The sequence below is a fragment of the Gastrolobium bilobum genome, unplaced genomic scaffold, assembly GCF_033153095.1.
Source record: "Gastrolobium bilobum isolate Gb01-03AN ecotype WA unplaced genomic scaffold, APGP_CSIRO_Gbil_v1 utg20487, whole genome shotgun sequence".
NCBI lineage: Eukaryota > Viridiplantae > Streptophyta > Magnoliopsida > Fabales > Fabaceae > Gastrolobium > Gastrolobium bilobum.
In genome coordinates this window covers 86,174-97,099 of record NW_026897768.1, presented here as the reverse complement: position 1 = coordinate 97,099, position 10,926 = coordinate 86,174, and the positions used below count along the sequence as shown (strand labels likewise).

The window sequence follows — 10,926 nt, the reverse complement described above, 5'->3', positions numbered from 1 at the left end:
GAAATCACATTCACTCAAACTAAAAAAGAACTCTGCTCATTGGCTTTCAGGTAAGAAAGAGTGAAGAACAAGAGCAAAAATCGGAGCCAGTTAACAAGAACTATACAATATTATGAAAATTTGGCATATATCTTGAAGATTTATCACCTTCTTTTTTGTGATTTATGGCTTTTAACACTTGCAAATTAGTTTGTTACGCACATTGGATCAACCATTCAATACCTAGAATAATCAAGAAATAAGATAGCTATCAAACTTCAATGCCAAATTACAAAAACACACAAAATGAGATAAGATCCTTAAAATGCAGAATTAATATAAATAATTAAAACAAATATGGAGCTTCTGACTTGCAATGCTTGCCATATATTTGTTTTATAAATTGCACCTGGCTAGGTATATAGCTAGAAATTCCCGAGTCGAAGCTCCAAATCTATCTTCTCCTCTTGGTGTTTAAACAACCCTATTCCTAATTCCAACGTAATGTTTTGCTCATTACTCTTGAAAACCTTGTGCTCGTCCTCATCAACATAACCCTGACTCATTTCCTCAACACCGAAAGTACTTCTTGTGTTCTTACTCATCTTAATTATTTCCTTGCTTTGAGGACACAAAAGAGGAAACTGGTGAGAAGATGTGAGTCTTGGTTTCTTATCTCCACTGGTAGAAGCTGGAGAGGGTGAAGAAGAAGAAGACAAAGTCAGACATGGACTATAAAGTGGAGAAGGATGTGTGTTATTCAAAAACTCATGATCAGATAAAGGAGATTGTGAAGAGGGTGAAAGAAGAGTTGGGTTATTAGGGTTAGTGCTAGGGTTAGGTTTAGGGCACTCAGAAACCCATGAAGATAAAGATGATCTCAATCTTGCCCTATCCCTTCTATGAACATTCATGTGTCCACCCAAAGCTTGAGCAGACCTGAACTCTCTCTTGCAAAAGCTGCAGGCATAGTTTCTTGCTGGCCATGAAGTTCCCCATGAATGCTCCTCAAAGCCAAAGCTATCTTCTCTATGAGTGTTTCGGTTCAGATAGTTTCCTTCCATGGAGCTTTCTTTATGTATTGTTGTTTTTTTCAGTCCAAACCTTGTTAGCTCCATGTAGAGAGAAGAAAAAATAATCAGGTATTATTAAAGAAAAATAAAAAAATAAAAAAACATTTGACTTTGTTCCCATAGAATAAATTGAGTGCAAGAACGTGTGGATCTCTTACAAGAGAACTTCAGAGACTTCACAGTTGAGCAAGAGAGAAAAACTGATCCAGGAATAGCTTCATTCTGAAGCTAAATATCATGTTTTCTGAGGCAGAAAGTGAAGATCAGAACAGGTGTACTTCATCTGCCACTGTCTGCAGCTTCTGTATTTGGATATTACTTAGCAAAATAAAATGGAGAAAATGTGTGAAAGTAGTATTTCCCTTTTGCCTCAACCTGCTGGCAGATGGCACCTAACGTTGATGATACCAAAGTTTTAAGTTGCGGTACGGGTATTACGATTGCTGCAGTGTGAATTGCTCACAATTTTGCATAAATGATATTGGAATTATCTATATTATTGTATAATTTATAATAACTTATAGTTTTTATATTTGAAAAGTTATTTTTTTTTCTACTTAGTCACATTGCTGACTTGTAAAGTGAAAAAAAGAGTAACTTTTCATATTTACACAAAATCTTACAAGTAAGACTTTGTGTAAGTCACTGAAAGGACTTAAGTTTATGTCCTTTTAAAGGACATCCACCGAACCCTAAATATGTATGGGATAGGTTTAACACCTCGTGTATACCCGGATTGTTATCATGTTACGGTATTAAGCGCAGTTAAATAAATGCGAAGCTAACTTGTTCTTTTCAATTATGACGTCATTATTATTAACCGAGTTGATTACTTATTTCTTTTTCAAAACATTACCTGTATATAAATTGCAATTAAACAACTAGCTGAATAACCTCAAAATATAACTATGTATCTAATCACGGTACTACAACACGTAGACCGAGCAATATCCTGATACATTATACAACTCCAACATAAACCAACAAGTCTGAAATCAACGTGGCATGGACAACCCCCATGCTCTCCAAATAAAAAGCATAACATCAAGCTCAATACAATAGTATAAGAGGAGAATTAGGCATAATCATGCAAAATAGCTAAATCATAAGCATGCATCAGTCAACTCAACTCCGACCTCCTGCCGCCCGAGGTCTCAACCCCTAGGTACCTAAACCTGAAAATGTGCCCCAACACGGGGTGAAATCTCTAAAAAAAATTCTCAGTAAGACAAGGGGTCCTCAAGGATCTCTCCACCCCAAGCTCACTTACATGTGCAATATAAGTTCTAAAACAGTAAAACAGTATAAGTTCCAAAATTTTGTGCAATGCAGCATATATCCATGTCATGTGTGTCAACATTCTACTGGCCAGAGAACAAAATATAGGGATTACATACGTCTACAACCTACAGTACAAGGACCCCGCTTGTACCTCACCCACAGAATCACCATCTTGTATGTCGCCACATACTCAGGCTTACAGTCTAGGTGGAACACCACATACATATCATATGACACTTGCATTCAATATCACAGCTCAATAGCATATCAATAATCATTTCATATTTTCACAAATGCACAGCATCCATATAACCATCCCTCCATGAGGTATGGTGGAACCAACAATGGAAAAAATCGAGGACACGAAAGCTTACCTGTAGTGCCAAAATCTCTATCCAAAGGCTCGGTAAAAACAAGCAACCCAACAGTCTCACCACAAGTCAATTGCAATCTGTTCGTTATGAATACACAATTTAATATTCCGAAATCTTAATTTCGTAACCATTAAACAAGGTCTTCTCTTTCGTTTTCATCCTTTCTAATTCATAATTATCACGCATTAAGTCCCACAATTAAAGGTATTAATGTTTTCCAACAGTAACATTGACTTCCTAGGGCCTCATGCCCAAATGGGGACTTTCCCACGCAATAAAAACTGGTTTCTGGTCATTCTAACAGGTAGGAATCGATTTCTGTAACATCCCGAGCGCTGACGAGGGTGGGGAGTGATCGCCGGTGCAAAGAGGCACGAACAAGGAGCGGCTCCTGACAGGATTCCAGCGGGGGGTTACATGCGTGAAAAAATCGAATCGACACCCGAAAGAGAGGGATTCCAAAGACTGTGCAAGTATGAGAGTGCACAGTTTGGGATAGCTTATAAGAATTAATTGGTACTACCTATACTAACAAGATGCATCTATTTTTCGGTAACCTAGAAAGGAAGAACTCCATAGTTAAGCGTGCTTGACTTAGGGCAATTCTGGGATAGGTGACCTCCTGGGAAGTTTTTCCGGGAAGTGTGCGAGTGAGGAAAAAGCTTACTGGAAACTCTTGTGTTAGTATGTGGGGATAGTCATTGATTCTTGAAGCGGCCGGGCGTTACAAGTGGTATCAGAGCAAGGCCTCTCATCCAGTACGGTATGGTTCGAGGACGAACCAGGCGAAAGCTGGTGGGCATGTAACATCCCGAGCGCTGACGAAGGCGGGGAGTGATCGCCGGTGCAAAGAGGCACGAACAAGGAGCGGCTCCTGACAGGCTTCCAGCGAAGGGGTTACATGCATGAATGAATCGAATCGACACCCGAAAGAGAGGGATTCCAAAGACTGTGCAAGTATGAGAGTGCACAGTTTGGGATAACTTATAAGAATTAATTGGTACTACCTATACTAACAAGATGCATCTACTTTTCGGTAGCCCAGAAAGGAAGAACTCCATAGTTAAGCGTGCTTGACTTGGGGCAATTCTGGGATGGGTGACCTCCTGGGAAGTTTTCCCGGGAAGTGTACGAGTGAGAAAAAAGCACACTGAAAAGTCTCGTATTAGTATGTGGGGATAGTCATTGATTCTTGAAGCGGCTGGGCGTTACAATTTCCAAACATTGAGGTTCAAGGTTCGGTTTTTCTCAAAAACGGATGTTCAACAACACTAAACATGCATAAATTAACAACCTTTAACTTGATTAACCAAAGTTCCCTCTTTTAGTGACTTAATTAAGCTAAATCATGGATTTCAAGATGAATGATGATGGTATATCTATGGAGTCTCAAAAATAGCAGAACAATGTGCTCTCAGAGCTCTCAAAACAGTCCCAAAAATCAGATTTACACAAGGCCACAAAAATGGATGATCAAAGTTTGGTTCTTTCTCAACCAAAATGGAACCTTGAAGCTTCAAATGCCAAGTAAATGGCCTCCTCCCCAAGAACTCAGAAACTCAACCCCAAAGCCTCACCAAACTCAAAAGCTCAACTCAGAAATGGAGCACCTTTCAACCTCCCAAGGACTTTTTGTGAAGGAAGCAAGAGAAAATATGGTCTCTTGGAGCTTCTTTGGAGGGAAGAAGGTGGAGGAAGGTGGCTGCCACCAAAAGCTCAGAAAATGTCATGTAGGAGGAGAGAAATCTGACCTAGGGAAGTGTGCATTTAGTATTTATAGTACGCTTAAGTTTAATTCGTTAGTATTAGCGCTAATAGCCACGCTTATCATTTTAATCTCAAAATTCATATCCTGAACCTAACCATTTTTCTAAGAGTTGTCATATTTTTATTATAATTTTTCACAACACTTTTTCAGTACGCATTTTCACGCAGTCGGTATTAGTTCTGACATCAGTTCTCATTATTTCTACTTCAAACTTGATATTCCAGTCCTAAATATTATTCTAGGAATATATACATACTTTTTATAATTTTTCGGGATACTTCACCGGTACGCACTTATACCGCGAAGCAGAACCAGTATCTGTACTTTTCGTCAGAAAAGCGACTCTCAACGTTCCTAAGCCCTTATATTAATTATTTAATCTCACTCATAATTATTCAAGGTCAATTATGGAATTTATTTCCTAAACTCATAATTAATCATTTAAATTCTTAATTTATCGATGCAGGTTTTTACAATAGGATCATTTGACACTGGTGTCAAATTTAAAGTTTGACACCTCATCTGAGAGCCGTTAGATAAAAAAAGATCAATGGTGTCACATGCTTACAAATCAGAGTCGTTGATCTTTTTTGATCTAATGGTTCGCAGATGACGTGTCAAACTTTAAATTTGACACTGATATCAAAGGATCCTATCCATATATATATATATGTGTGTGTGTGTGTGTGTTTTTAATTTTCTGCAGTTACTGCAAAAAAAGGTTGCCGACACTCTCACAAAATAAGGAGTGGAACCACAAAAGAAGTAGTGGATCCCATAAAAATAGTGTTCATTTCAAAAGTTACACTATGTACTCAGGGAAGTACATAGTGTGTGACAAATATTTTTTCGATATATTAATTTATATATATATGAGAAGGGCTATATTGACAATTTTTTTTTTACAAACTTACAAATTACACTATGTCTGACCGGTAAGACTTTACTCAAGAGTGTCTTACCGGTCAGACATAATGTAGTTTGTAAATAAAAGTTTGTAAATATAACATTTTCCTATATATATATATATATATATATATATATATATATATATATATATATATATATATATATGAGATAGATTATTCTGGCTACTCTTATTTTGCCTATTTTTATCTACCTCTCTCAACACCGTTAGATTATAATCTCATCCAATGATGGAGATTTGTTGGATAAAATCAACCCTTTTACCCCTTCTTCTTTCCCATTGCCCCTCATCATTTCTCTCTCCTCCATTTTCCCTCTTCCTCGGCTGCGGCAATCATCCTTCTTGATACACTTGTAATTGACATATTCAAAATCAGAAGACAACACGATAAATTAGATTGGGGTATGAATCACTGAGAACAGTTTGGAACCTCAAATCTGGATTTGGACGATCCTTTTTTTTGTGTGAATAAATTGGACGATCCTTTCTTATGGTTCATAAATGAAACATATCAATATATATTTATTCATAATTGTTTAGTTCTATTAATTCATACCCTCACAAAAAGTAATGCTCACAAAAAGTAATGATATGGGATGAAGCCATGAATCTGATCCTTATTTTGTATACAACATAATATTTTATAAAAATTCAATTAACAACAGATTGTCAATTACAAGTAAATTGTGATTGAATTAGCGAAGCTTGACGCCCTTCAGAACCGCTTTTGTGAATAGAAATTGTAAAATTGTTTCAATATTTTGATGCCGCAGCGAGGAAGAGAAAAAAGGGATGGGAGAGAAAGGGTGAGGGGCAGTGGGAGAGAAGAAGGGGTAAAGGGTTGATTTTATGCCGTAAATCTCCATCATTGGATGACATTCTAATATAATGGTGTTCAGAGAGATAGGCAAAGGTAGGCAAAATAAGAGTAGGCAGAATTTATCTATCCCTATATATATAGGGCTTGTTGTTTCTCAAGTTACTTTAGAACGTTATCTTCGGCTACTAAATCTTGACCGTACAAAGATGGATCAATGGTGATAAAGGAAGTGAGAGAGAAACAATAAATCATAACCATTCAAAGGTGAATCAATTAATATAAGAAAATAAATAAACAAAGCGATGTAATTTTTGGGTAGACGGAGATAAATATATCTCAAGCTGCTTTAGAAATATTTTTCTCATATATATATATTTGAAGTTTGACACCTCATCTAAGAGCCCTTAGATCAAAAAACATCAACGACTCTGATTTGTAAGCATGTGAACCATTGATCTTATTTAATCTAACGGCTATCAGATGAGGTATCAAATTTCAACACCGGTGTCAAAGGATCCTACCTCATATATATATATATATAGAGAGAGAGAAAAAGATTATACTTACAACCTATTTTCATTAACAAATAATGATGAAAGTACAAAATCTGGTTTAGTTTTTGGGGTTGCCTAAGCTTTTGAACTCTCATGTTTTTGAAGCTTTAGCCATAACATATAACAATTGCATTTTTATAGTTTTTATTGGTTCAACAAACAACATAATTTTGAAATTATGGGGTTTTCTTAATGATTAGAAGGCAAAGGAATACATTTTCATATAGTTGCAAATTCATCTCTCTCCCAACAAAATGTATTTAATAATTCTTAGAAATATAATATAACATCGTATTATAATATGTGCAATTAATTTTTTCATTTATATGTTATTAATTTTGTGTTAAAAAAGGCAGTTACAAATCATTTGACATCAATCAAATTTAATTTTTGAAATGAATTAGAATCCGTTGGGGCAATTTATTTATTTTTAAATGCATTCATGAAGAGAGATGTAGTACATATTGTGTAAGAACCTAAACCGTTAATTAAGGGATTTAATTAATTATTTATGTGAAATTAGGAAATAATTCCATAATTGACCCTAATAATTATTATGAGGCTCTAATAATTATAGTAAGTGAGTAAGAATGCTGAAAGTCGCTTTTCGGAAGAAAAATGCAGATACCGGTTCTACTAGTCGGTATAAATGCGTACCGAAAAAGTATCCCATAAAATTATAATAAGTGCTTGATAATTACAAGAATAATATATAGGACTTGTAAAACGAGTTTCAAGTCCAAATAATGAGAACTGGTGCCAGAAACTGATATTGGCTATGAAAAGCGCGTACCGGAAAGGTTCTCCGAAAATTATAAGAAAAATATGATAATTCTTGTAAAATTAAGTAGGTTAAGAATCCAAAGTTTGGGATTAAAATGCTAAGCGTAGCATTTAAATCTAATACTGTGTGTTTTCCTTTAAGTGGGCTATAAATACAACTTTTGCACACTAACCTAGGCTGATACTTAGCCATTTGAACATGAAAGTTGGTGCCTTGGAGCTGGTGACCAGCCTCCTTTATGCCTTGCCTTGTTTCCTTTGAAACTCAACCAAGTTGTCATCTTTTCCTCTAGTTTCTTCACCAAAACACCTTGGGTGAGTGGGAAATACTTGAGTGAGTGTGTTGAGAGCTTCATTCTGAGTTTGTGGCCTTGTGGTAAGGTGAAATTGCTGACCTTGGGGCTGTTTTGTGGAGTTTGGGCTTGTGTGACCTTGTTCTTGGCTTCTTGAGCTTCAAGAAGCCACCTTTTGGCACAAAAGACCTTGCTTGTGTTGTCATTTTCGTGTGCCTTGAAGGTCAGACCTGTAGAGGCAGTGTGGTGAGCTCCAAGAGCCATTGTTGCTCTGTTTTGGACTTTGGTAAGTTGTACCAACTTTGATCATATGTTTTGATGAGTAAAAGAGGTGTCTTTGCATGTTTAATGTGTTAAATAAATAACCAACAGTTGTATGAACCTCAATGAACCTAAAGATGCATGCTTTAACGTTTGAAAGTGTTAAAAATGGAACCTTGGAAGGATATCTTCGCGAAATACAGAAACTGCATTCTGTCGCGAAATATCCGGATATTTCCAGAGTGATATCCGGATATTGGATATCCGGATATGTACCCGAGGAATATCCAGATATTCTGGGTTTGCGAGGAACAATAGCGTACTGTATATCCAGAACTGATCTATGGGTTTGTGGACCCTAGTTTGAGGAAGTTGAACTTTTGTAATTAATTAGTGTAAGTCAGAATCATATGATTAAGGGCTTATGGCTTGTGTGAAGCCTTAAGACGTAAAACGCAATGGAACGGCATTGTCTTAATATTGTATGCTTGCGGTGCATGTTTATTGATATATTATTGGTCCATGACAGATTGTGAATCTGCTGTGTTTGGACTTTGAGCTGTGGACTCTTGGCTTTGGGTGTTAGCTTGCAAGATAAGCTTTCGTGTCCTCGGTTTAGCCATGTTGTGGTTCCACCATGTTCCATGGGGGTATGGTTGTATGCATGCTGTGTTACATGCTTTGGATATATTTGAAATGCTGTTGAACTTTATGTGTAATGACTTTTAATATGTATGTGTTGTTCCATCTTGACGGGGAGCCTGAGTATGTGGCGTCATACGATACGGTGGTCCGGGGTGGATGCAAGTGGCGTCTTGCACTATGTGTGGGTATTTGGCGTATATAAATACTGCATTTCTCTGGCCAGTAGAATAGTATTGACACACATGACATGATTATCTGCTGCATTACACTGTTTCAGAAATGATATTGATGAACTGCTTTTAAACTTATATTGCACATGTAAGTGAGCTTGGGGTGGAAGATCCTTGAGGACCCCTTGCCTTACTAAGATTTCTTGTTTAGAGATCTCACCCCACGTTTGGGAAATGCTTATTTCAGGTTCAGGTAGTATGGGGACTGATACCTCTGACGGCAAGAGGTCAGAGCTTAGCTGATTAAGATATTACTGCTTATTTGCTAGCATGATTGGATTGGATGCTGTTTATGTTTTCCGCACTATTATATGTTGTTGATGTTGAGACTTATGTTGGGCTTTGTTGCCTTATTTGGGGTGAGCATGAGAGTTGTCCATGCCACTATGTTGTTAGTACTCTTGAGTTGAGTTGTATAATCTGATAGTTGGTCCGGTCTACGTGTTGTAGTTCCGTGACTAGAGCCATACATTATTGTTGTTTTAATTAATGAGGTATTTTAGTTAGCTGTTTTATTGCAATTGCATACAAGCGATATTTTATTAATTGATTAATAAGCAAGTTGGTAATGATAATGACTTCATAATTGAGAAGAAAAAGATATTCCGCATTTTTAATTAAGCGCAGCTTAATACGATAGTATGACATTATACTGAACATCAATGTGGCATGGACAACCCCATACTCGTCAAATAAGGAAACATAGCCAAACAAAGTCTCAGATCATATGACATTATACTGAACATAAAACATATTCACTATCTGAACATGGCAGTAAAACAGCATGTATAATCAGCTCAACTCAACTCTGGCTTCCTGCTGCTAGAGGTATCAACCCCCGAGGTAAGTGGCATTCAATACATGTGAGAAAGACAAGGGGTCCTCAAGGATCTCTCCACCCCAAGCTCACTTACATGTGCAATATAAGTTCTAAAACAATAACAACAATAAAATTTCCAAAAACTTTGTAGCATATATCCATGTCATGTGTGTAAGCATCCTACTGGCCAGAGAATAAAGGTAGGGTTTACATACGTCTACAACCTACAATACAAGCCTCTCGCTTGTACCTCACCCACAGAGTTACCATCTTGTATGTCTCCACATACTCAGGGATTACAGTCTAGGTGGAACATCACATACATATCATATGATATTAGCACTCATAAACAGCTCAATAGCATATCAATAATCATCTCATATTTTCATACCAAAACACAACATGCATATAAACCATCCCTCCATGAGGTATGGTGGAACCAACAATGGACAAAACCGAGGTCACGAAGCTTACCTGCAGTGCCAAAATCCCTATCCAAAGGCTCGGTAAACACAGACAACCCAATAGTCTCACCACACGTCAATTGTAATCTGTTCGTATGAATACACATATTAATATTCAGAATTCTCAATTTCATAATCATTATGCAACGTTTTCTTTTTCGTTTACATCCTTTCTAATTCATAACTATCAAGTATTAAGCCTCACTATTTAGGTATTAATGTTTCCCAATAGTAACACTGACTTCCTAGGACATCATGCCCAAATGGGAACTTTTCCACGCATTAAAACTGGTTTCTGGTCATTCTGACAGGCGGTAATCGATTACTCCACATGGTAACCGATTTTCCAAAATAGAGTAATCAATTACTGAACATGGTAATCGATTAACATACGAAAGGTAATCGATTACCACGCGGACATAACAGAATTCTGCAGAATTTTTCTGCATAATCCGCGACCCCAAAGGTTCCCCAAGGTCCAAGGTCCGATTTTTCATCAAAACAAAGGTTCAATAATACTTATCATACATGGATTAACAAATTTTAACTTGAACAATCAAATTTCTCTCTTTTAGTGACTTAAGCAAGCTAAAATCATGAATTTTCAAAGGAAGTGGTCATGGTTTACCTCTAGGCTTAAGAACTCAGAACAA

General features: G+C 36.8%; 1 protein-coding gene across 1 annotated transcript; it reads right to left on the bottom strand.

Moving 5' to 3' along the window:
* Window positions 1-404: 404 nt before the first annotated feature.
* On the bottom strand, window positions 405-1,043 carry LOC133310071 (transcriptional regulator SUPERMAN-like). The gene has a single exon (XM_061510959.1). It carries the CDS (start codon window positions 1,041-1,043, stop codon window positions 405-407), a length of 639 nt encoding a protein of 212 aa, XP_061366943.1.
* Between the last annotated feature and the right edge of the window lie 9,883 nt (window positions 1,044-10,926).